Source organism: Zosterops lateralis, assembly GCF_965231275.1.
Source record: "Zosterops lateralis genome assembly, chromosome: 9".
In the NCBI taxonomy this organism is placed as follows: domain Eukaryota; kingdom Metazoa; phylum Chordata; class Aves; order Passeriformes; family Zosteropidae; genus Zosterops; species Zosterops lateralis.
Window position 1 is genome coordinate 11,202,308 of NC_139769.1, and position 25,204 is coordinate 11,227,511.

General features: G+C 52.1%; 1 protein-coding gene across 6 annotated transcripts in view; it reads right to left on the bottom strand.

Annotated features, from left to right (window-relative positions):
- The window catches only part of SZT2 (SZT2 subunit of KICSTOR complex), a 53,891-nt gene that overhangs the window by 10,208 nt on the left and 18,479 nt on the right, over nt 1-25,204 (bottom strand). For 3 of the 6 annotated variants that reach the window (XM_083867925.1, XM_083867923.1, XM_083867921.1), the window contains 46 exons: nt 24,789-24,994; nt 24,171-24,395; nt 23,674-23,752; nt 23,249-23,346; nt 22,819-22,987; nt 22,237-22,351; nt 21,620-21,733; nt 20,932-21,132; nt 20,697-20,809; nt 19,979-20,120; nt 19,303-19,461; nt 18,453-18,657; nt 18,124-18,236; nt 17,402-17,660; nt 15,893-16,058; nt 15,716-15,808; nt 15,483-15,564; nt 15,069-15,350; nt 14,566-14,704; nt 14,213-14,329; nt 14,042-14,105; nt 13,497-13,682; nt 13,087-13,428; nt 12,766-12,955; nt 12,297-12,371; nt 12,004-12,142; nt 11,649-11,769; nt 11,283-11,412; nt 11,028-11,180; nt 10,812-10,914; nt 10,317-10,434; nt 9,977-10,088; nt 9,434-9,552; nt 8,809-8,973; nt 8,119-8,203; nt 4,886-5,074; nt 4,579-4,776; nt 4,053-4,222; nt 3,709-3,875; nt 3,197-3,294; nt 2,254-2,386; nt 2,007-2,134; nt 1,583-1,713; nt 1,215-1,397; nt 526-796; nt 246-325 (listed from right to left, as the gene is read on the bottom strand). In XM_083867925.1, the coding sequence (XP_083724051.1) occupies nt 246-325; nt 526-796; nt 1,215-1,397; nt 1,583-1,713; nt 2,007-2,134; nt 2,254-2,386; nt 3,197-3,294; nt 3,709-3,875; nt 4,053-4,222; nt 4,579-4,776; nt 4,886-5,074; nt 8,119-8,203; nt 8,809-8,973; nt 9,434-9,552; nt 9,977-10,088; nt 10,317-10,434; nt 10,812-10,914; nt 11,028-11,180; nt 11,283-11,412; nt 11,649-11,769; nt 12,004-12,142; nt 12,297-12,371; nt 12,766-12,955; nt 13,087-13,428; nt 13,497-13,682; nt 14,042-14,105; nt 14,213-14,329; nt 14,566-14,704; nt 15,069-15,350; nt 15,483-15,564; nt 15,716-15,808; nt 15,893-16,058; nt 17,402-17,660; nt 18,124-18,236; nt 18,453-18,657; nt 19,303-19,461; nt 19,979-20,120; nt 20,697-20,809; nt 20,932-21,132; nt 21,620-21,733; nt 22,237-22,351; nt 22,819-22,987; nt 23,249-23,346; nt 23,674-23,752; nt 24,171-24,395; nt 24,789-24,994 (6,927 nt within the window). The remainder of the gene's footprint in view (nt 1-245; nt 326-525; nt 797-1,214; nt 1,398-1,582; nt 1,714-2,006; nt 2,135-2,253; nt 2,387-3,196; nt 3,295-3,708; nt 3,876-4,052; nt 4,223-4,578; nt 4,777-4,885; nt 5,075-8,118; nt 8,204-8,808; nt 8,974-9,433; nt 9,553-9,976; nt 10,089-10,316; nt 10,435-10,811; nt 10,915-11,027; nt 11,181-11,282; nt 11,413-11,648; nt 11,770-12,003; nt 12,143-12,296; nt 12,372-12,765; nt 12,956-13,086; nt 13,429-13,496; nt 13,683-14,041; nt 14,106-14,212; nt 14,330-14,565; nt 14,705-15,068; nt 15,351-15,482; nt 15,565-15,715; nt 15,809-15,892; nt 16,059-17,401; nt 17,661-18,123; nt 18,237-18,452; nt 18,658-19,302; nt 19,462-19,978; nt 20,121-20,696; nt 20,810-20,931; nt 21,133-21,619; nt 21,734-22,236; nt 22,352-22,818; nt 22,988-23,248; nt 23,347-23,673; nt 23,753-24,170; nt 24,396-24,788; nt 24,995-25,204) is intronic. The other 3 variants (XM_083867926.1, XM_083867922.1, XM_083867924.1) reach the window with 3 other exon arrangements.

The following is a 25,204-nucleotide window of genomic DNA, read 5'->3' on the forward strand; positions in this document are numbered from 1 at the left end:
GCTCAAATGGAGACAACTGGGGGAATCCTCTGCTTTACAGCCTTTCCAGTGCTGGGCAGTGAGGCCCCATGCCCAAGCGTGGCTCACTGCCCAGCAAGCCCTGAAGTTCAAGCAGAGACCACTGCTCCACTGCCTAGCCCCATCCCCACTATAGAGCCTGCTCAGAGCTGCAGTGCTCCCCTTTGCTGGTGCTCCCAGTGTGCTGTAGGACGGCCCAGCCCACCACCTGCCCAGGCTGCACTCACACTGATAGGCATGTTGGACTGAGCTGATCTCTGCTGCCAGGTGACAAAGAGGTTTTCAATCTTCATCTGTTTCTCCAGTTCTGAAGGGAAGAGAGCAGTCACAAGAGCATCAGGCCATAGCCCCAAGTATTGCTACTCTCCTTCACTCCCACCCTAAACAGGCCATAACCCATTCCCACAGAGAGCTGTCCTCTGACAAAACTCTTGTTCTGCTCTGATCTCCTTTTCCAGAAGTGAGATTATTAGCCAGGCCCCCACAATATCAGCCCCCTTGCTCTACCTTTCCTCTCCATGCTCTTGATTTCCAGGAACTGGGCCCCATGCCGAGCCACAGGGTCAAAAGGTGCCAAGTCAGGCCCGTGGGGTATGCGCCTGATGGTGGTGACATCGCGCAGAGCTTCGTCAAAGGGCACCACGTCGGGGTGGAAGTGCAGGGACGGGAGGCTGCGGGCAGAGCTGCTCAGCCGGCCCTGCTCCTTGCTGGGTGGGGGACACGGGCTCCGGATCAGCGCATCCACCTCCAAAGTGGAGTTCAGGAAAGGATTTGGCTCCTAAGCAAACAGACACAGCCATGAAAGCCTCCTTACTGCCAGCCCTGGAGCAAGAACTCGCACAGTAAATCTAGTTCTGACCATCTGCTGAGATCTGTGTTAGCCTTTTCCACTCCCAGTTCCAAGAAGAGCATGCCTGGGCCACCATGGCTCTAATGTGTAGTAGGAAGCCCATTCCTCAGCCTCCACCCTAAGTAATTCAGTCACCAATAAGTGCTGCCAGCAGAAGGACCTGGCTTCTCTTTCCACCTATCTGCAACAGCAGGGCAACAGTCTGGCTGGAAATGGTCAAGTTGGACATGTGAATGTCTGGGGATGCCCTGCCAATCAGCGCACAAAAGGTGCTTGCAAGCTTCCTCAGACTCCCAAGGCCCTTCCTGAAGAAGCAAGGACTGCCATGCCTGGCGTGGTGCCATACCTGCTTGCTGTCCTCATGCCACGGTGTGTCCATGAAGCAGTGGTGGTGGAAGAGTCCCAGCTTTTGGCTGATCAGGCAGTGCACGATGTGTGACCGGGCATTCTGCCACTGCAGCAGGCGTGTCAGGGAGCAGTTCAAGTTGGCCCCAAGGTCTGGGGACCAGTTGTAAGTGTAGAGTGTCAGCTGGAGAGAGAAGGAAGGGGAGGGAGACTTAAGGACATGCTCAGAGAGAGCCTGCATGGTGGCACAGGCTGCCCCAGGTGTGCTGGTGGTACTTGCTGCAGCCAGTTTCAGATGACAAGGGTGGAACAGGAAGAATGGCAACAGCTCAGTTACTGTCCCCTGCCAACAGCCACAGCCATTACTACCTTTTTGTCAATGATCTCCATGAAGAGGAACCTTTGCCGGGGCACTAGATCTCGACCAACAAGGCTGGAATCAGAGCCTCTCTCTGCTGAGCTGAATTCCATGGCCTCAAAGCGCTGGAGCCCTTTGTGAGCTGGAAGAAGCCACAGTTCTGACCCTCAATACCAGTTCATCCCACTTTAATGTCCCACCATGCCATTAAGGTGGCATGACAGGATGTTTTGCTGCAGTACTGCTCAGCTTGTCTTGAAATAAGCTGTTACAAGTGCGTTTGAGAGTAAGGTCTCAGAAGGCAAAACCAGAAAACCCACTGCCCACCTCTGGGCACAAGCAATCTGTCCCAGTAAGGAGGGGAACCCTGTTCATTGATGTCCCCCACCCCAAAAGACCCCAGCACAGCCGCAGGGACCATGGCCAGGCACTCACCCTGTTCCGTGCTGCAACGCCACTGCTGGAAGTTGCGTCCCAGCAGGATGAAGTGTCTGATGACTCCAGGGCAAGGGCTGGCACTCTGACCAGACTTATAGGGCAGGAAGGCAGTGCCCCGATGGTAGCTGCAAAGAAAAGCCCCAGAGGTGGCTGCCAAGTAGAGCTGTGGCAGTAGAAGTACAGCAGTAGAAGTACATCAACACCTGCTGGCGCCTAACAGCCACCTGTGAATCTCATAACTCACCAGATCTTCTCAAACACTTTGACAGTGGTGTCACTGGCCAGAGCAGTGACCAGGTTCACCACTTCCACCAGGATGGAGGACAGGAGGAAACGAGAAACCATCTCCAAGGAGCACTGCTGCACCGACGGGCACCCTGCATGGAAGATGTACTGTGGGACAAGGTGCCAAGCTGCCCCAGAGCCACATCCTGCCCACATGAGCAGTGGAGAGGGCTGAGTCTGAGGCAGGCAGAGCTGGAGAACAAGAACCTTACATGGATGAGAAGGTGAAGCCTGAAATAACTCCTGGTTTCGGGTTCTGGCCCAAAGTGAGATTTGGACCAAACACCCTGTATGCTCTGAGCACATCACTTTATTCCCCCACTTACTCCTTGTTCCCTGGCTTTCTCTTCATCAGAGGAAGAGGAGAGCTCTACTTTGCCAGCAGGGGTGTGAGAGGATGTACAAACACCAAAGTGAAAGGTAACCAGAAAGTAGCAACATGGCAGCCACACAACCCCAATCCCTGCATATGAAGGGTGCTCCTACTCCTCTCCCTCCCTCCCTCCCTGCAAGAGGGTCTCCCATACAACTTCACAGTCCCAGAGCATGTTGCAGAGGTTTAGATCCTCCTGGAAGCTAAAGCACTACCACAGCAGGTTGTTGGAGACCAGGTCTCACCAAGTCAAGTTCAGCAAGCTCTGGACTCAGAGCATGGCAGACATAACCACAGGCCTTAGAAGGTTTGTTCTGATGCACAGGCATATGCCAGGTCTCCTGCCACAGCTTTCTAATGCTGACGCAGGCCCTGAGACCAATGTGACTCTGGAGAGGTTTGGGGAGAGACTGGGAGTGTAACTAGGACCAGCAGATGGATGGTGCCATAAGAGGACTTGTCCTGAGAGCTCTGGGTAGAAAGGCCCACCCTCAGCCCATCTGGAGGAGCTGGGACCTGAAACACATACCCAGGTGGTTCATGAATGCCATCCACTGCTGGCAGGTTTGATTGAAGAGTGGGTGCATGGTACCTACATCTCCTTCTTCCAACTGACAGGCTCGGCGCCTGAGGAGAGAGAAGAGAAGCACAGTTACACTAGATCAGTCATCTGTGACGGTAGAAAAGTGCAACAGTCTCTTCACAGCTCCAGAGCAGAGCCCTGGGACCCTCCTTTTTGGGTTGATAAAATCCTTGAGCTGGGTCACTCTTGGTCAGTAGCCATATGAGTGTCAGGTGTTGTGCAGGCCCCCACAGTGAAGAGAAGGGATCTCTGGCAGGGAGAACCACCTGTGCCCCCAGCAACACTCCAACAATAAGGGCTCAGGCTTTGTGCTTGGAAGGCAACTTTCCTAAACTGCCTCTGTAAGGGAGAAACTACAAGGAAAAAGAATGGGGTCCAGAGGCCAACAGGATGCAGAGGAATGTACAATAGATTAGGGGAACAACATCCTGGCTGTCCAGCCTGCAAGCTGTGCTTGCCTCTGTGCCTGTTCCAGTTCAGCTGTGGCTGTGGCCCGATCCTGGCTCAGGTGCTGCTTGACATTCTCTGTCTTGTGCCGCCGTCTCGTGCGAGCCTCTTCTGGCCTCTCCAGCACAATGTCATCAGTAGTCTTGGGGCTGCCCAGCTCTGAGGACTCTGCCTTGCTCTAGGGGAGAAAGGGGTAAGTTAATGCTGTGCTCATACACAGCTCAGTCAGTGCCCTGATATCAAAGTCCCTGCTGCAAGCCTGGCTTCCCACCACTAGCCAAATCTCTATTGTCCATTCCTCGTGGCCTGACACACCATGAGGACCTTACAGGCCCTGTTCCTGCAGCAACATTACCAGCATGTCCCAGAAGCTGCGGCGTCCCAACTTGTTTGTGGGTGTCACTGGCTCTCCAGAGCTTGGTGAAGGTGCAGAGGTGAAGTGCAGGGGTGGAGGACAGCTCCTGCCAGGCCCCCCACTGGCCAGGGCCAGGCCCTTGGTCTCTGACATGGTCCTCCTTAGGCCTCCTGGGGAGACAAAGTAAATCAGACTCTGCAGAGCTTCCCCTTGCAAAGCTGCTGGGTACCCCACTGTGTCTGGCCAAAGCCTGGCTGGAGAGAAGGGAAAGAGCCATCAGTAACATCCAGCAAAGTGGATTTAGTCTTGGGGAACAGACAGACCCTTAAATATCTCTTCCAACACCAAGGTCTGTGATACTTCTTCCCCAAGACCCAGACCACACATATTGCAGAGAGGAGAGCAGCTTCCTCCCTCCTTTCCCACCCAACCAGATTCCCCCCAGCCCAGCCAAGCTCCTGCAGACCAAGCAGGGGGAGCAAGGCTGGGTGGAGGCTCAAGGTGGCCACCCTAGCCAGGTTCTCACCCGCAGAGCTCAGGTCCTCCAGGTCTGCAGCACTCAGGGGGCAGGTGGGCTCCACACACAGTGGGGCTGGCAGCACAAGGAACTCCATGACGGCATCGCAGAGCGCGTGACGCAGGGCCCCGCGCAGCTTCTCCGACAGCTGCAGCAGGCTGATGTTGCCCTTCTCCCAGATATCCAGGCGCACCAGCACGCAGGGCTCTGTGGGGAAAGGGGAGTTCTGCATGGCTCTTCAACCCTACCTTCACCAGCCCTCCAAGGTGCCCCAGGGGATGTGGAGGCTGCAGGCAGCTGCTGGCCAACTCCCCACCTGAAGGCAGCGGGTCAGTCCCTGGCTGGTGCCTGCTGACGGCTGTGAGGCTTTCAAAGTCACTGTCCTGCAGCAGGCCCACGATGGGTGAAGGGGAAGACAGCTTCAGAGGGTCAGGCCTCTCCCCGTGGGGCAGCAAGGTGGGGCTGCCATGCTCATCCACGAATGTCAGTGCAATGCATGCGATTCCTGCAGGGCAGAATGCGAGACAGCCTCCATCAACAGAGCTCCAAGGACACCCCCGCAGTGCCTGCCTACACCTTGCCACCCCGCAGCTGGGACCATCATGTCACCACTTGAGTTGCACAGTGTCACGTGGCAGGCAGGACCCACAGGAGGGGAGGCAGCCAGGGGAGCAGAGGCTAGCTGTGCCTGTGGGGAGCCAGGGTAAGAAGCATGGGGTTTTGCACAGGGTGACCCCATCATTCCAAGAATCTCTCTCCTGTAGAGTCACAGCAGATTTCACCTTGCCCCGCAAGAGCCTCCTGGGTTGTCCAGTGTCACATGCAAGAGGAAAGTACCTCCATTTGCACCAGGAGAGCCTTTATGCAGATTGATCCAGGATGGGGCCCACCATTCCTGTCCTTGTAAGGGACAGAGTACAAGGCCCAGACACTCTTCAGCAGCCCCCTCCAGGCTGTGAAGGATGTAGAGTCCCTGCAGATGTGACACCTTGTTGCAGATTACACTCACAGCCCCCTCCTCACTGTACACCTGAACAAGATTTGGTGCCTTTCCCATGCACTCTAACCAGGCAGGACTGCGGACAAGGCAGGCTCACACCCAGGACTAGCCTGGAGTCACTGCAGAGAAAAATTCAGACCCTGCCTGTTGGCTCTCTATACTGAGCCATACACACACACAACAAGACACTTCAGAGCTGTAGAGCAGCTGTGTGGTTCCTGCCTCACAGCCCACATGCTGTGAGCCCTGGGCCACATAGGAGAAGCCCTGCTATGGACCAAAGCAGAATCAGGAGCTGACTCCCCATAGCTCAGCTCAATGGCCAGGGCACCAGGGAAGTATCTGCAAGGTCCAAACTTCACACTGTAACTCTAGATGTTCCCACACCCTTTGAAAGCTCCCTGACTAAGCCAGCACTCAGATGGCTGGATGGCAAAGCTGCCCCAACACTGCCTAAAGGTGATGTGCCCAGATACAAATAACCTCAGCCCTACAACACTGCTGAGCCCATACTCTCTCCTTCTCCATCCCAACAAGGATGGCAGTGACACCAGGCTCTGCTGCCACAGAGAAACCAGTGTCCCTGACCAGATCCCCAGCTTGCACTGAGGACAGATGCCCTCTCTACATGGGGACAAACCCAGCCCAGGCAGGCTGTGCCCAGCCTACTCAGCAGCAGCAAAAACTCCCAGTCTCCATCACTCCTTGTGAAGCCTAAGCTCTGTAGCAACCTTTCCTCCAAGGCAGAGCAGACACAAGGGAGAGTGCACTGGGATGGAGAGAGATGCTCACAAAGGAGAGAGGTAGGCATTCAAATCAGAGGACAGCTCATGTGCACCCACACTGAGGAAAGGAAACTACACCTATGAGCAACCCCCACAGAGCCTCTTGCTGCAGCAGGGCAGCTCTCCAGGACATGGGTGTCAATATAGAAGTATCAAGAGCAGGAAATCTGCCCCACATGACAGTGAATATGAGCTCTACCAACCAGACTTTCTTTCTTTATACAGTAAAGGGTACAAATTCCTCAACAGTCTGGCTTGGCAGTCAGCCCCAGGCCCACCAAAATGGTTGAATGATCATGTGATAATTATAGACCATTCCCCTTTTCTTCTCCTGGATAAATTACTACACTCAGCCCCTTCAGCCTCTGGCACATTTCCCTATCACATCTATTCCTGTACCTCTGCTCTACTTCAGTCTGTCAGAGCTGAGGACATGAGAACAACCACAATTCAAGCAGGCCAGGTCAGCAGCCTACCCCTGCCCAATGAGCAGAAAGGCTCTCCTTCACACTGCAGGGAACAAGACTTCTAGGAGCATAGAGGAGCTGAAATCAAACCATTAAATCATGGATTAAAAAAACAGCTAAGAAACTCAAAATCTGAGTTCTGGAGTTAGAGAATGAGGTACATCAGCAAGGGCTGCCAAGGGTCTTACTGCCTGGTGCACTGGAAGTGGGGGTGCTAGAGAACTGTTATCTCCCATCTGTGGGGGACTCTGAGCCCCCTCTGACCCAGGCTCACTGAAATACAAAGCACTCATCTAATGGTGCCTGGCAACTCCAGCCCTTTGCTAAGCAAGGAACACCCCACACCAGGGCACAGCCACTGGAAGAGTGATGATGCTACACCCTGGAGCAGCAATGACATTTGAAAATCAGGACTCCTGTCTTCCCCAGGACCTGTGGGAAAAAAGATGCAGGATTTTGGAGTTCACTGCTTGCAAGCTAACAGGGACCCTTGGCAGCTGGGAATCGCTGAGCTGCCACCTCAGGGAAACAGGTTCTGTTGCTCATTTATCCAGCCAGCAAGAAACAGGGCTCCGCTAAACGGATACACACACACACACAAACACACAGAGGAGTCAGAGCTGAAGCCACAACACAAGGAAAACAAGAACAGCTGGGACCAGAGAGCTGCATGGGAAAAGGAGATGGAGTAATACTTGGAGCCATGGGTGCTACCTTGGAAGTGAGAGAGTGGAAAGAGGTGCTGCACAAGGTCCGACATGGTACCTACATAACAGAAGAACATTCAAACAGGCACGAGGGGCACAAGACACACAATGGCCAGGTGACAGACCACATGGCCTGGACAAAATGTGACATGACAACCTGCTGCAGGATGGGCCCTATCCAATCACTTCTCCAGCAGTCTAGAGAAAAAAGCAAGGACATTGCCCACACAGCCCATGCTCAATTCCACGCAGCCAGATTTCCCTCTCCAGCAAGGCTTTTGCCACAACTGCTCCCACCTCCAGCCCCATGGAGCCTCTTTGCCCCATACTGAGGGCTCGTTGTGTCTAGAACTGCTTCCTGCAGCAATAGGTCAGGCTCAGAAAGTTGCTCTGTTGGAGGCCTTAGTTTGCTCTGCCAAACATGCAGAGGTTTGCAGTTCCTCAGGCATGCACCTTACCCACCTTCCAGCTATGGAGGAACACACTCCCCCAGCACTGGCCCTCCTCAGTCACTCACAGCTCTCCAGCACAGGAAACACTTCCCCAACACACAGCCCCATAGCCTGTTTTAGAAGAATTGAGCACAATACCTTTTCCACCAGTGCCTTGGCCACCTGGCTTGTTGTACAAATAGAGATCCTGGTCAGGGATGCTCCCATTGTGGTTGAAGTAGTGCTAAGGAGAACAAGGAAGAATATTGACACAGATTAGAGAACTTGTCTTAACTGGAAAGAGGCAGCTGTGTATATGCAGAGCCCATCCCCAAACCTGCAGAATCAAATCCAGACCTACTCAAAACACTTGCCAATACAGCCTTCACCATTGCTGGGGTGAAGGAACCCCTTACAGCATATACAGAGTTATGTGCCACTATATATCTAGCCTCTGTCTTCACTATGGCCATACTAAGGGGTGGGTAGCTGCTCACAAATTTTATTAATCCTGATGTTTCAATCCTTATATCTGAGGGAGCCATGCAATAAGACAAGTTCAGCTTTCAAAGGGGGTCTTCTCCCATGCTCTTGGGAGATAACTGTGGGTATGAGCTTTGTGGTTGCTGCTTTTTGCACAGCGACTGCTTGTCACGAAAGCATGGCCTGTCTGGGCTAATCAGATGTGCTCAGTCCTGTAAAACTCCCCCAAGACCTCAGGAGTTAGTGTCACTTTCTCCCTAACCCTCCATGGCAGACTGGCAACATGGTGTCAGAGCTGCCCAACAAATGCCCCCAGCAGCAGCTAGAAGCTGGGCAGACTGCTGTCCCCACCCCAGCCCTCCTCACCTTGAAATGGTGCTCCACGTTGCTGTCGGTGTACTTGGGGGTGTGCAGGAAGATGAGCAGGTTCTGGCGCAGGTAATAGGCCACGGCGTGCAGCCAGGGCAGGGCTGAGGGCGGCAGGGAGAACTGCAGGACCTCTGTGGGCGGCGTCCCGGGGGGCTGGATAAACTGCACACAGGAGGCTTTAAAACCCAGCTGGCAGGCTACTCTGGGACTCTAACACTGATAAAAATGTTGCCAGTTGGCTCTGCAAAAGGGGAAGTGTAGTGGGCAGAATCCTAGACAGTGCCCTGAGACAGATCATAGAATATCCTGAATTACATGGGACCCACAAGGATCAAAGTCTAACTCCTGGACCTGCCCAGGACAGTCCCAAGATGCATGCAGGCATTCATTCCAAGGTGTGGGAAGGAGGGCACAGGGAAGTCCTGCTGTGCTGCAAAACCAGCAGAGGGAATCTCCCAGCTATCCTGGCACCCACACGGTATATACCTTAGTGAATGCTAGCCTGACCAAGCACTGGAGCAGGGAATAGAATGTAGTATTCTGTTCCTGTTGGGGCAGGAGTGGCTGAAACAGGTCAAAATGTAGGAAAGTACTCTGGGATGAAGAGAGCCCAGTGAGGTACCTCCACATCTGCCGGGGTCAGCTTGCAGTTCCGCACCAGCATGACAGTGATGATGTCCAGGGTGGCCTCATCCAGGCGTCTGCGCAGCACTTTCACCAGCTCATCTGTGATCTCAGGCCCTGACAAGTGAGCAGAGGTACAAGCAGCTTTTTCACCCCATCCAGTAAGAATGACTACAGCCACCCTTCCCTCCCTGTTCAGGATGTACCATCCTCACACTCACTTCCCACAGGGAACATGACTTTACCCATCATCAATTCCTTCAGACATATTTTTCTATGGGTTTATGATCACAAAAGACTGCTGGTGCAGTAGGTAAAGACAAATGCACTCCTGCACAGCATCTGCAGGAGATATCATTGTGGGCTATGGATCCTTTCCTTATATTTTCACCCACACAGAACAGAGAGCAGCTCTGGGCTAGGGAAGAGCTGTTTGCTTAGGAGGGAGATTCTTCTCTCTTCAAGCAAAGAGGGCAGGGAACAGAGCTTTGCTCCTGTGCTTTATCAGCACAGTTCTGCTGCCAGGTACTGTAATGCATACCTGCTGGGGCGACACCATGGACCATCAGCTGGATGTGTCTGTCTATCTGTCCCACAGGGCGGGCAGAATCCACACTGCGGCATGAGGCAGTGTCCAGAGAGGAACGAGAACCCTGCAGAAACAAAAACAGCCATGTAGAAGTAATTTCATATGAATTCTAGATCCATCATTGTCCCAGGCTGTCAGCAGGGTCAGGCAGACGCCACCCACTGCTGCCCCACTCCAGATATCTATAGTAAGTTTTACCCCACATAAAATCCAGGTTGCTGGAACTACTGAGTTCCCTCCACTCCTGTGACCATGAGCACCCACGTCCACTTGCAGAGAGCAGCAGACTCACCATTAGATCCTCAGTGTAAATGGGCTCCTGGCTGCGTGTCAGTGCCAGCGAGCGAGATGATGCACTAAGGCTGCTCTCTGCTTCCCACACCTTCCCACTGTGGGTGGTTTCAGTCAGCCTGAATACAAGAGAAAGACATGTCACCTCCATTCCCAAGGATGACAGCACTGTACATCCACAGAAAATCCACATCTTCCTTGCTCTCCCCTGTGCATTTTGTGGGGACTAGTCCTTAGAATATGGAGTTTGTGGAACAATTGCTCTCTGGCTCTCTCAAAAAAGCCACAATTTTTCCTGCCATGTAAAGGCTTAGCACAAGGAGAGCAGGATGGGCCTGGCTTCATGTGACTGACTCATCAGAAATCACATATTTGCTGCTTGGGTCACAACATGGTTCCTGAGGCTGGGCAGACACTTTGTGTCCCAAGGAGCTCTCAGTCTGGTATAACATACGTAGCAAGGCCAACAGGCCAACAAGTCAGGCTGGCTTCTTACCGGAGGTAGAAAACGGATTTAGTGGCACGTTCCTGGTAGACAAACATATTCTTCCTGTTCACCACAGAGAAGGCGTTGAGCACCGAGCGAAGTGCCTGGATAGCTGTGGGCAATGTGGGACATTAGCTATCCTACAGACCCTTCTCTGGAGTGCCAATCCAGCCAGCAGCTGGACTCCTCAGACACTAAATGGGAGGGAACCTGGGCTGTATGTACCTCGTGAGACTCCCATGTTGGGGCCCATCTTGAGGCGTGAATGCACGTGGATGAGTGTGCTCCACACCACTTCACAAGCAAAGTGCCCTGGCATGAACTGCATGGTGGCAGCCAGGTAGTCCCGGGGCTGGTAGCTTTCCTCAACAGAGTAATCTGTAAAGAACATAGGACATAGGGCCACAGCATGGAAGTTAACATCTTCTTAGGCATCTGTGTAGCACTGCAGCTGAAGCATGGCCAAGGGAATATCCATACCATCTGTGGGCATCACACGCTGCCTGTATGAAGTATAGGGTGTTTCACTCTTCCAGATGTCCTCCTCACTTTCTGCCACCAGTAACGAGTTGCATATGTGGCTGTCATGCAGGTCCTGCAGCAGCAAGCGCTGCAAAGGATGAGGAAAGATTGGTTCTATTGCTTGACAGCCACGGAAGACAGCAAGAAGTGTTTAGGGCCAGTCCCTTTTCCTATGACCCCTCCAAGCTGGGACTCTACCAGTTGAACTGGCTCCCCAGGCCCTCCTCTGAGCTGAGCCCAGACTAGATAACCTCCACAGGTCCCTTCTCATCTAAGCCATCTAATCACTGGTAGCTCTGTTAGTGCCCTCTTAAGATTTATTACCTGATTGACAACCCTGCAGATTTCACTGATCTTCTTCACCACCACCCGGTTGAGACTCTGGCACTCCCCTGGCTGCTCTTCTTCTGTCTCTGCTGATGCTGCCTTCTCCACACTCAGGCTGCTTTATGAAGAAAGGGAGGATGGGGTCAGCAGGGCACCTGGACAGTGCCCATCACTGCGTGCTGGGAGCAGGAACACTGTGGGAAAGGATGACAGTTTTCCCCTTATAGACCACCAGTCTAGTCCTGCAACTTCCCACCCACACTGGGCAGGGAGGAGATCCTGTCCAGAGATGAGTGAGTGGCAACAAGATCACAATGCAGAAGGGCTGTGGTCAGATGGGGACCCTCCTTACCGTGTGTGGTAATAAACCTCCACTCGGTCCTGATGGATTTTTATGATGAGCCAGAAATCCGGCATAAGGGGACACCTGGGCTCCTGGTCACTCATCAACGCCTCCTCATACTCCGAGTCACTGCTTCCCCCATCATAACCTGCAATGTACCCTCACTTCAGGCCTAGGCCTGGCAGAACAGGTGTGAGTGGCAGGGCAGCCACTCACAAATCCTGCCCAGGCACACAGAGCCTACAGTGTGTCACTATCAGTGCCACCACACACTGTCATTCCCCCTGCCCTGGCAGACTTACCCAGATGGTCGGAGTCCATGCTGCCCTGGCTCGACACGAGGCTCTGCACACGGCTGGGACGCTGCCTGCTGGAGCCTGCAAAGAGAAGGGGGGTTTGACCATGGAAGTACTTCCTAAGCCCTTCACATGCCCCATCCACTGGAGAAACATCATGCCACAGGACGACTAGGCTGTGCTGGCCACATAGAGGCAGTGCTGGGGAATGGGGCTCTCACAGCCATTACTGAAGTCACCAGGAACTGCATGTCATTAGGGATATCAGTGCAGCAGCACAGTATCTTGGGTACTGTTAAGCACTGAATTGCCAGCACCCTGGCAAGGAAGAGACCAAAGTCCTGGGTACCAATGCGGGTATTTAGGGACAGGAACAGGAGGAGCAGTTATATACTGTATGTCACAGCCAGAACTGGGCTCTTCCCTTAGAAGTTTCTGATGTTGAGGTACATCCTGCCCACACTGCAGCTCCTACCTTCCCTGCCCTGTGTTACAGACTCAGACAGGCTTGCTGCAGATGGTGTCACCAATGGTGATTTCTCACTGTTTCCCTTTTCAGAGGATGATGATGGCAATGACTGTATGGTTGTCTCTGGAACTGCCTCTTCCAAAGAGTCCTGGCCTGCTGCTCTGCTTTGATCAAGTCTCGGCATATCTCCTGGAGCCTGCATAAAGCCAATGTCACAAAAATTACCAGAAAAACAGGCACTGAAAAAAAATTGCATCATCCTTCTGGTAATATTCTGTTACCAGTGTCCCACACCTTCTTACCAACAGATTGCTTAGTGCTTCTCACCTCATTCTGTGTGTGGCTGCCTCCACCTGCAGGGTTTCCTGTGTCTGGCACAATGCGTGTCTCACTCTCTGGCCACTCCCAGAGACCCCGGCCTTCTTCTGGGAGGACACAGCTTGTGTGGTGTAACAGCTCAGAGCCTTCTGCCTCTGTTTCACTGCTCCCCTCCTGGCCTGCCTGGCCCAGGCCTGTCCTGGTGCCCCCTCCAGCTGGCTGCTGCAAGCAGGGTGTCCTTGAAGGATCTGGAGCAGCCCTCCTGGAGTGCAGGCGGCTGATGGAGATGTAGTGGTAGTCATTGCCTTCTGCATTCAGCATATAGCCTGGCAGAGCCATTCTTCTGAACTCCTGCAACATAGAGGAGAATAAGTATCCTGCTAGCAAAGCGTGATGCTACCTCAGGGCTTTCTCTTTACCTCCTTGAACTTCTCCAGAGAGTGCTCAGGCCCAAAGACAAACTGGAGCAGCACCACCTCGCTGTGGCAGCTGGGCCGGCCCTTGGAGTTATAGATGTGGGTGGCCACCCTGTGCAGGATGGAGGTGCTGATGACCTGTGAGTGACGCAGTGCTGACACAATCTCATCATCCAGGAGCCAGCGAATCTGAGCAGAGCAAGGACATAGAGCAACATTCAGGTGACCTGCCTTTGCAAGCCTGCCCCAATTCTCACCCAAGCCCCAACAGGATGAAGGCAGCCTGTCTCATCAGCCACATCCCTCATCTCCTGAATGTACCTAAGAAAAGGCCTTTAGAAGACAGCTCTGCCTGGCCCACCCCAACTGCAGCAAGAATTTTCTCAGAGTTATCCCACACTTTTGGGAACCACAAGGCTAACAGCCTTTGTGACACCAGTAAAGCCTAACAGTGAATTCAGCTGACAGGTTGCAGCTTGGAGCAGGCTAGAAGTGTGGAACAGCAGTTGTGTGCTCTAGCTGGAAGCAGGGAGGTAAATCTGGCTTACCTCATTCATAGTGGCTTCAATAGCCTGCCTGTGCACTCCAGGGAGGTTAGAAAGGGCAGGGTGCCTAGGAGAGAGAAGACAAAGAATCAACCACTCGTGCAGCAACCACAGTGCTGCTCCCAGGCAGTAAAAGGAATGGGTGAGGGGCTTGCTACACCTGCAGTGCCATACCTCTCATCTCCAGTGGACGGGAGCCGTTCCAGGTTGTGCATGATATCCTCATCCGAGCGGAAAGATGACGGCTGCCCTGGAGAGCGCGTGAAGGACACGCTGCTCTCTGAGGTGCATCTGTCACAGGAGAGAGAGCAGCCTGAGCCTTGGAGCCAGAGGAAAAACAGACACAGAGAGCAGAAAAGGGATCTCGATAGAAGGTGAGCCTAGCTAGGAAATATATTACATTTCTTAAGGCTGTGACAGGCTCTGTGAGAAGAAGAATCATACGTCTCAGTACATGGAGATGAGCCAAGAATGACTGTCTGGCTAGGGCAGGCAGAAGGAGAGTGACTGGGCCTCTTTCCACCTACCTGTTGTGGAGGATGTCTGTGTTCACAACTTCTATCTCCAAGGGCAGTGTCAACACAAAGATGTCCAGGGTCACGCAGAGGTCCCCCAAGTCAATGGTGTTCAAGCCCTGGCAGCTTTCCAGACAGCCCAAAACTTCCCCTGAGGAGAGATCACAAACCAGGGGACTCAAGCAACAAACATCTCTGGTTACACACATACCCAGGCTGGTGGCAAGTACAGAGACTGCAAGAGGTGGCTGTCACACACACCTGGACAGGCTTAAGAAGGCCACCATCATCCTCCATGATCCTTTCACCCTTCCATGACCAATCCCACAGCAAGTGGGAGACCTGGTGAAAAAGCCCTTGTCTGATGATGGCAAACCCTGGGGGTTTACAGGGAAGGCTGGTCCAGGGAGACTGCTGTTTAAGACACAGCATGTTTATTCCAGGGGCTGCTCACCCAGCAGGGACCTGACAGAAGCCCTACTGCCATTTAACCTCCCAGCAAGAATTGTTCTTACCTAGACAAGTTGGCAGGGACTGCACGGGCATGGAGCTGTGTTGGCTACGCAGCTTCACTGAGCAGGTCAGGTGCACAAAGAGTGGGGGCATCTCCTGCTCCAGGAACTCCTGCTCATTGAGTGAGTCCCCTCCCAGCACGCTGAAGGAGTCGTCATCCTGGTTCACCGTGTTGGAGTCTGAGAGGGAATCTGTGTCTGGGAACTCGTGCTCCAGCTTCTCACGGTACTCCACCTCCAGCTCTGGGTCGCTCTCTGTGGCAATGCAGCATCCAGACACAGTTCCTGTGGAGACAGGTTCCCTGTCAGCAAACCAGGTCCACATCTCCAGAGACCTGATAAATCACACCTAGCTCTGAAAGGCATCATCACATGGACAGACATTTTCTTTTCCAAGACAGAGCAAGCAAATGTTACCTTCTTCAGCTGCCATTTCTGCCTCTGATCCCTCCATGTCCTCACTGCCTTTCCTGTCTGCCTGATCCCGAGATGCCTCTTCCTGAGATGGAGAGAGAAAGGGCACACACTAGAATCATGCCAGGCAATACATCAGGTTGTGGATGGGAGCTCCAGGGACTATGGGTCTGCCAGCCCCAAATCCAGATTTGATACCAAGGATCAGGTGCCTGCCAGGACAGCCCCATGCCTACCTCTTTCTTGGCTGATGGTGGGCAGTAGAAGAAATAGTGAGGATTTGATGGCACTGGTTTGAAATGTAAACTTCCAATTTCCAGGAATTTTTCCTAAAAGAGAAATCCCAAGTATGAAGCAGACATCCTACCCTACACCCTCCTGTTGAAGCCAGGTCAAGCTTGCCCATTCCTCACCTGGATAATTTTATGTAAGTCTGGGTGTGCCTGGCAGGGCTGTCCAATTTCCAGCAGTGAGAGGGGAAATTCTGAACAGCAGCTGGTGCTCACACTGCTCTTTGGCTCTTCCGTGGGGCTGGCAATGTGATGGGAGTCCTGTTCACTGTAGTCTTCCATTTCAGCACTGACAGGATTGTGAACAGGTCAGACAAGTAGATCAAGAAACAAGACAAGTTTTATGTGTTATCCATCTTTCCAATATCCCACCTCTCATCTCCCCAAACCTCATCTGTGTCAACACAACCTGAACACCCACAATTCCACAGCCCAGCAGCCACCCATGTGCCCAGATAAGGGCTCATGCTGTCTGCAGCCAGGCCTGAGGTAGTTTAACCATGCTGATCCCATTGCCATGTCTGTACACCACACTGCACACCCTGCCTGGGAAACAGAGACACAGATTACAAGGACAGCCCTGCAGCAACCTGAACTGCCAGCAGCCAGTTCAGGGCACCTCACAGCAAGAACCACCATGCCAGCACCCCAATGTCTGGGCAGCAAAGCTCAGGCCCATGCTCACTCAGTATCTCCATGACAGAATTAGTCCCTAAATCTCAGGAAAAGCAATCTGTGGAGTGGGATGCTGACTTGTCAAAGCACTCCCCTGGTACTCAAATTAGTGATACAGGTGGCAGATCTGGGTGCAATGTGTTACAAGCTATACATTCTTCAGTACGAGTTTATGCAACTTGCATTCGGGTAGGTGATTCAATATATCCTATAAACAAAAAATGTTGCCACAGTTTTTCTTGGGGAAAGTAACACTTGAAGTCACCTCACTTTTTAAACACTGAGTTCTTCAAAATCAGTCTCACCTCAATGATTTACAGTGTAAGATGACATAGAATTGGAGACTCCCAACAAATGCTAGTGAATTCACATAAAGGAATTGTGCAGAGGACTTAAGTGTTTCTTTGACAGATACTAAGGCATAGCACTTCTTTCCCCCTTAAGTTTTCAGAGGAGACACAAACCTCATAAATACCTAAGGAATAGGACAGAAGTTTAGCAGATTTCAATTCTGCCTTGGTGTTTCTCTTGTGCATTTTTCCCAGAGTTTTAATTAAAAATAGTGACAGTTCATTAATTAGAAAAGGATAACAAAGTTGTCATTTACACCAGAGTCATCAGCAAGCTCAAATGAGTCAAACAGCAGGAGATGCATAATTTCTCCAGAAACAAGTCTTGCAGGCTTGCAGACAAACCGCCCTCCAGCTCAGGCCAGATGGGACAGTCATTGGCCAAGACTACAAGAGAAAGAAAGGATGGATGTCACCAGAGACTGCAAAAAATAGAGTGTTGTGGTGGACATCATACCAGATGGATATCTCACTGTAAGTATCTGCGCTTCTGTGTGGCTGTTAGACTCTGCCCTACAGCATTCCTTCTAGCAGGCACTGAAAGATGAAAAAAGATTTGTCCTGGCATGGTGCTAAGAACAGAAGCAAGACTGAGGTGGGTTCCTACCTTGACTCAGAGACCAAGACACCTCGTTCCCTAGAGCTCTGTTCCTCTTCCTGCTCTATGCTGCCCACTTGGAAGCTGGCTGTCTTGGAGTGTGTATGGAAATGCTGATGGCTCTCACGGAAGGAGCGGACGTGGCTGCACACCGTCAGCAGGAAGTTGGTGATATCAATCTCTTGGAGCAGCTCCTCACAGTAGTCCATGGCAGTAAGCAGGTCCTGGGAGCTGACGCTATGTGACTGCTGAAGGGTCTTGAACAGCCCTAAAAAGAAACACAGTGCTTGAGCATCTCATGGCATCCCAAGGATATGAGGCTGTGGGAGTCAGGCAGTGGCCACATCTGGATCTTCACCAAGTTACAGCACAGATCTGGAGTCAGTGCTGGTTCTGGGAGATATGAGGCAGCCAGGGCACCTAATGCTGCATGCTACCCTGGGCTTGGGTGACACCAGAGTGCCCATGGAATCTGTCACCCTGAAGGTGAGAGGAAGGCATCAAAGAAAGGATGCTCCTTCACAGCACTCCACAGGTTTGGGAACAGCTTCTCCAAGGCCCATAGGGAATACACAGAAGCATCTTTAAATGCCTCCTGGTGGTACATCAGTCCCACAGCTCCTCCCTTTACTCAGAGAAAGATCACAAGGAAAAGGAGACATTGCTTTCTTAGAATAAGATCCAGGGCCCAGTGCCAACCCTGCCACAGGTCACACTGTGCTGCTGCTCACCTTTCACATAGCACTGGTGGGAGTGCTCCTGCAGTAGTGTGCAGTAAGTCACCAACTCCTTGTGCTTGTGGTCTAGCCAAGCAGCAGCTGGAGGACGTTCTAGAGACTGGGACCTGGAAAAGAGGAACCACAGCATTTAGAACCAACAAAGCACATTTTAGACTGTAAATGGCTCTGGTGCCAGCAAAGCAGAGCCTAGGCCATGCACAGGCAGTGGCTGCTATAAGGCAGAGAGGCCAAGCCAAGCCAAGAAGACAGGGTCAGAGCCAGCCTCCTGTCAAGGAAACTCCTCTGTTTTTTGTCTAGGTACCAAGTCTGGTGGGTATTACCTGAAGAAGATGTCCCGAGGAGGACGGTGTGCCCGCGGGCTGACCAGCTGCTCCCGTAACAGCTCCAGAGAGCAGCTGTAGATGTAAATGGGGCAGCGAAATCGGCGGCTCTCGCCCAGCTCAGACTGCGAGTTCTGGCGACAGAAGGAGATGTGCACGTCTCTCCTCGAGGGGCCACTCTGCTCCCCAGGCTCCTGGCTCACTTCTACAAAAGAAACAATTCTAACATAAAGGTCTTTGATGCTTCCTCCTCCTTGGTCTGAGACATCACAGCTCTCACAGAAGCGCCACAGTTGGATATTGGTTTTTCAAGCTTCTTACCACTCATTGTCACCCAGCACCCAACCACTCAGCCCAGTGCTTTGGGCACCTCGACCCCCTTTACAGCCATGACTGCTCATCACCACCACCACTACATCCTGCAGCAGCACTGCCCTCCATCCTCACTGTGAGCATGGCTGATCTGCCCTAGGGGCTGTGCAATCAAATCCCATAGACCTCAACACCTGTGCCCTTGTCCCTAAGACAATGTGCTGCTGACAGGGTCAGTCTGGATCGTGAAACCAGAGTCACTGACTTCCCTGTGCAGCCCACTACTGCCATTCCTAGTAGCTTCTGTCTACCAGCAACCTCTTTGCCCACAAGGAACCAACCTTGGGCCATGGGCACCCAACTCACATTACACTCCTTCCTGCCCCCATGAACATCACTGTGCCTCTTGTTCTGACTCTGCTGAGTGCCAGGCAGGAGCTGCCAGGCTGCAGCAGCCTGTTATTCCTCCTGCTTTAATCTGCTCACCAGTATGCTCAGGAATAGTAAGAACAGCACTTTAACAAGGTGCTGTCAGTACCATGGGCTGGTGTTATGCTGAGGGTTGGTAATGGCACTGCAGCATCCCCTTCTTCAGCCCTGACTCGCTCTGCACAGACAGGTCCCATGGTATCTTCTCCAGATCGACTCTCATCTTTTGGAGATTTGTCCAACCCACAAGCCATCAGCTTCTGAACATCTGGAGGAAAAGAAAATGAAATCATCCTTTGTCCAGTGAGAAGAGCTTAACCCCTTAATCTACATTCCCAAAAGAGCAGTTTTTCTGCTACCTCTTTGTGTGTAGAAGCAGCTTCACCTGCGCCTAGCAGCCTTCACCAGTGGCTCAGTGGAAGCCAGACCACTGCCAATGCCCAGAAGCAGGGACTCTCCCAGACCATGCCATCAACTATCTCCTTAATCCATTCATTAACAACCCCACTGGGAAAACAATCCAAATGGCTGCAGCTAGCAAACAACTCAAGGACACATCCCCCACCTGAAAACCCTATGTGGGCAGCACCACACCCTGAGAGAAGAGCAGGACATTCAAAAGTTGGCACTCTTCTATTCTTGACTATGTGGTGCAAAACGACTGCATGAGCTCTGCTATTCAATCTTCTCTCCACCCTACAAGAGCTGATTCTGGTTTTTCTGTTTCCCTGAGTAGGTGTGTAAGACTGCTGCCTCCTCCTGCTCCCCACAACAGCTCCCCTCACCTGAGAAGGTTGATGGCAGGAAGGTCAGGAATACGTGCTGCGGGTTGACCAGCTTGGCGTAACATCGCCATTGAGGGGGAAAGGGCCCCATCGTGTCACTCAGTGTCACATCATCCTCAGGCAGCTCTGTGTTGCCAAGGCTCTGATGGAAGAGCAGAAGTTGGATAAACTCATGAGATATGGCACAGGCTCCCCTTGAGGCCTGTGCAGCACAGAGGCCTGGTAGGAGGCCACACAGCAAGGAGGTAGGCCTGGTAGCAGCCACACAGAGCAAGTTCTTCCAGGCCTGCTGGTTGGCACAGTGCTGAAATCACCCTGGTCACCTCTGCACATTTTCAGAGCAGCCTGGCTGTAGAAGTCACCATTCTGGGAGCAGCCTGGCTCCAGGAAGTACAGCCCAACAGCCAGGAGATGTTTAGCCAGCTCTGCTGAGGCCGATTCTGACCTCTAGGCAGTGACTACCCATGGTTTCAGAGCAATCTGCAGCACAGTACTAGTGCTGCCGTAATAGTCTTGGCCCATAGTGAATGTGACTATGCACACACCTTCTAGATTTCTGCTTGACTTCAGCCACAGGATACAGCCTAAACTGCTGCCAGAGGTGGGGAAGAACAGCTGCCTTTCAATCTTTCTCAGCCATTTTAACTCTCCTGCTCTTTAACAGCTGCTGCCTTGCTTTCTGAGGGGGTTTGGGAGAAGGTCAGCAGCACAGCAGTACCTGCAGAGTACTTGTGGAGCCAGTCATATCCCTGGTGCCATTACTGCCAACAAGATGATAGGATGCAGAAGCATCCTGCTGCTCCAGGGTCCCAGAAGCTTTGAGGGTTTCTTCTGAAACGGAGCACAGAGAAACCAATCTGAGAAACCTCAGCTGAGGACGAGACTCGAAAGCAAGGCTCCTGGAAAACCTCACTGCTCCTTGGCATCACTACTGCTACACTCCTGGTCTTTACCTCTGATCACAGGGAGAGTGAAGGGGGGTTGATGGCCATCACGGTCCCGCTGCAGAACCTGCTCCATGAAAGCCACATGATCAGCATCAGCCATGGGGATCTCCCGGTCACTGAGATCATGCTGAAGGCAGCCATGGAAGAGGTTTAGTAGCATTTCATTGGGCACAAACGAAGAGTCCTTGGTCACCTCCTCATTCTCTGCTTCAAAATAGAACCATGGCAGCTTCAGAGACAGCATCTCCATAGCCACCACCTGCCCAGGACCCCAGGAGAGAGCCCTTTGCAAAGCAACACTTCCACATAGCCAGGAATTTCCCCAGCACCTCTGCAAGACTGACTTGGAGAATGTTGAGGAGGATATTGGAGTTTTACCATTAGTTATCTGCAGTGACCCACCCTGCTACTCTAACTGTTCTGGAGATGCTGGGGGTACACACAAAAACCACCCCCATAAAGCTGCTATCTAGGTTTAATGATTTCAAAAGCAGCTCTTACAAATTATCATCCCAGAAAAGGCAGCAATATAGCTGGACAGCCCTGGGGCTGCGGAGTTGGGAAGAACAGCACCAAGCTACTGAAAGAGGCATGGCAGTGCTCACATGCTGCTGCCAGGGAGACAAGCACACAAAGCAGGCTGTCCATAGCCATGGAGGGAGGACAAGGAGGCAGGTGGTGAAGAGGCACCTACCTTTTGTCAGCATTAGAAAGAACATTTCCACCTGCTGGCACCTGGGCAAGAGCTTCATGAGGTTGAACTGGAATGGGATCTCATGCACTCGAAAGCCAGGCCCCATGTCCGGATCTGCAACAGATATGAACAGGACCACCAGAAAACAAGCATTATACAAACTGCTCTGGGAACTGTGACTTAAACTGAGAACTGAGAGAAGAGGAGCTCTTCCTTAACATCCTTTACAACTTCTATAAAACCACTTGTCCAGGCACACCAGGCCTATTACTGAAGAGGTGAGCTCATCTTTCACCTTCTCCTGAAGCCCGCTCCTCTCACACAATTACAGAATGATTGATGTTGGAAAGGTTATCTGGATAAACCCCCTGCTCAAGCAAGATCCCCTTGTCACCTCTCCAAGCTAGGCAGAAAGCCTCAATACTTTTTTTTGGTCTTCCCAGGATGAAGCCATTTCTCTGCCAACTTAGCATAAGTCCAACAAAGTGACCCACAGCCATCAAAGTCTACAAAGTTTGTCAAAATACCTGTTCCACCTTCTACGGGTCCTGAGACATTTGAGACCTAGCTTCTTCTTTGCTCCATCAAGCTTGCTAGGACACAGATGGTGGACTCACCTTCAGCAGCTTTGGTGTCTGAAGGAGGGCAGACCCACTCCTTGTTCTGGCACAACTGGCTGATGTACTCGAAGGTCAGCATGGTGGCAATGCAGGCAAGGTCCCGGGGGTAGAGCTGCAGCAAGCAGTTAAGGCTGAGTTTATGCAGCAGAATTATTACCCACAAATGTGGAAGAAAAGAGTCTAAAAGCAAGCAGAGGGAACATCTACAATCCTGTTCCCTGAGTTGCCCTATTCTCACTCACTGCTCTCTCCTTCTCCACCAGCCCTTTAGCCTGCTTTCACCTTGCTGCAGGTAGTACTACCTGCAGTCCCTGCTCTGGTCCAGCTTGCTCCCCTTCAATGCAATGACTCTTCACAAAATAATTTGTATTTTCCCAGCTATCCCAAAGCAGCATTGCACCCACTGCACTGCAATCAAGAAACTTTTTATGGCCAGTGGCCAGCTCCTTTTTTAGAAATCTCAGACTCTTCTGTGACTAGCTTCCCATATTTTCTGGCCCTTGGTATTTACCTGCAGTTTTACACTGAACTCTTCTCCCTCCACAGAAGAACCCATGCCCCTCCCCTTCAGGGACTCACCGCTTTAGGTATTTTCTGGTAGGGCAAGCCATGGAGGTGCTTCCAGTTCTCAGCAGTACTGTGGACATGGCCACTCTGTGGCTCTACCCAGCACTCAGTGACCAGGTTCAGTTCTGTGTCCACTTCAATGGCCTCTACTTCTGTATCATTGTCATCATCTGTGGAAAAGCTGGAGGGAAGTCAAAAGGAAAGTCCTGTGAGGTGGCACAGAGCCAGCAGCCCACTGCAGCTCCTTTCAGAGCTGTGAGAGCAGCCACAGGAACCCAAGATTGGCAGGCAAAGCCCCAGTAACCTGGTGATCAATCCAGGACAACTGGTTATCTGTACTAGATGGTGGAGGTCTCCCTCCTTTTCACACTGACTGCAAAAGGCAACTCTGCAGCCATGACTCTGCGGCCAACCCTCCCTGAGAGCAGAACAGCAGCCTCACCTGTCCTTGGTGGAGGTAGAGTGGGGTGGGAAGAGGATGTATTGGACGACACAGGTGTGCTTCTCCCTGTCACTGCTGCTCTCACTTGAGCCATCAATCTGGAGGGGAGACACTTCATGAGCCCTACCCAGTACGTCCTTACACAGCACAGTCCCATCACCCAGCTCCATTAGCAGTGGTGGAAAGAGGAAGCCTGTCCCAACCCCAAGAACTCCTCCAGCGCAGCACACCACTACCACAAAGCAGCTCTCTAACTGCAGATGAAGGCAGAAAAATGCCCAACCCACAAGCTGCTTTACTTTCTCCCTATATGTGTCAAGGGTGTGTGCTAGAAGCAGATGACAAATCCTATCACAGGAAGGTGAATCCACCCCAGAACCAGCAATAAGGGATTGTGTCCACAAGAGGACAGTGCCCAGGCTCACCTGTATGGGCAGCTCCAGCACCATGTTGATAATCCCATCCCCACTGGATGCAAAGTGGAAACCCTCTGACAGACGAACCCTTGCAACAGAGAGGAAGTCAGACCTGCAGGACTTCTCCACCCATACTGTAAGCTTTAAATGCAAGAATGACTGTACACTTCACCCCAAAATACCATCCTTCTCAAGACAGGGAGATGACACTGCCAGAACAGCCTGTGTGAAAATCAGCACACTCCAGGCACAGTAACACCTCTTGCCCTTTCACATGTTTCCCAGGACGTTTTCTCTTATTTTCCTCAGCTACAGTTGCAGAACTTGATAAAGCACTGACCCAAGTGTCTCTAGAAGCTGTGTACAGGACCAAAACCCTCTGCACAGCAGCTTTAACTGTTACTTATAATAAGGCCTCATATATATAAAAAGTGAGGTTGACCTTACTTTCCCTGTATCCCCAGAGCTAGCTTGGAGAGAGGACCTCTGTCAGGTGTGCAACTTACTCTGTGAGTGTGGAAAGGAGCTGAGCCACAGCAGTGATGGGCACAGCTGGTGCCAGCCCTGACTGGACACTCCAGATCCAGCGCTGGTGATAGAAGTAGCGGGACAGCGAGGCCAGGGTGGAAGAGGCAGTGCGATTGGCCACCATGGTGAGAGGACCAGACACAGGGGGATGCTCCAGGTTGAGAATGAAGGGGGCTCGATAGTCAGAAGGCAGCTTCTCATACCTAGGAGAGGGCAGAAGTGTGGCATGATGACGTGGAAGAAAATAATTTCTTTTTCTGTTTAGGGTCAGAGCTGTCTGGATTCACAACCCACTTGTTGGGCCCAGGACAAAGTCTTCCAGCAGCAGAACGTGGCTGGCTCAACACAGGATCCCGCTCAGACAGCAGTAACTAAATTTACTTCTACATCAGATTTCATTAGGAGTGACAAATCTGTCTGTCCACCAAGAATCCCTGCTGCAACTCACAGCCATGCAACCCGAACCCATCGTAACAAGCACCAGTTTCATTCACAGCACTCTCATCCTACAACTGACAGCACCATCCACAGATCTTCCTCTTTCCCACTTCACAGGGTAAGGGGGCTGTGCTGACAGCCTGGTACTCCATCACTACCTGATAAGCAGCTTCTCCAACGGTTTGTGCAGCACAACAAGGCAGGGTCTGTCTGAGAGGGCTGACTGGGTCCCAGCCACAGGTGGGGACTTGGAGGGAGAACTACTGCCCAACATTTTCCTCTTTGCTTTTGGAGTTGCCTCCTTGCTCTGGACCCTGTGGGGAAAGCGCAGCTGCAAGATTCGGTCCCGTAACTCTTCCACTATCTGTCATGGCAAAAGCAAAAGGTAAACATGACCAACTTTGTCTGGAGACATAAACTACTCAAAATAAGTGTCTAGAACAAGAGCTTGACCAAAAGGAATAGAACACTGCTTAAATACATAGAAGAGCAAGAGTTAAAGGTCATTTTACTTCTGAGGCACTAGCAAGACCAAGATCAAAATGACACAAGGCTCTTTGGTCCCCATTTTAAG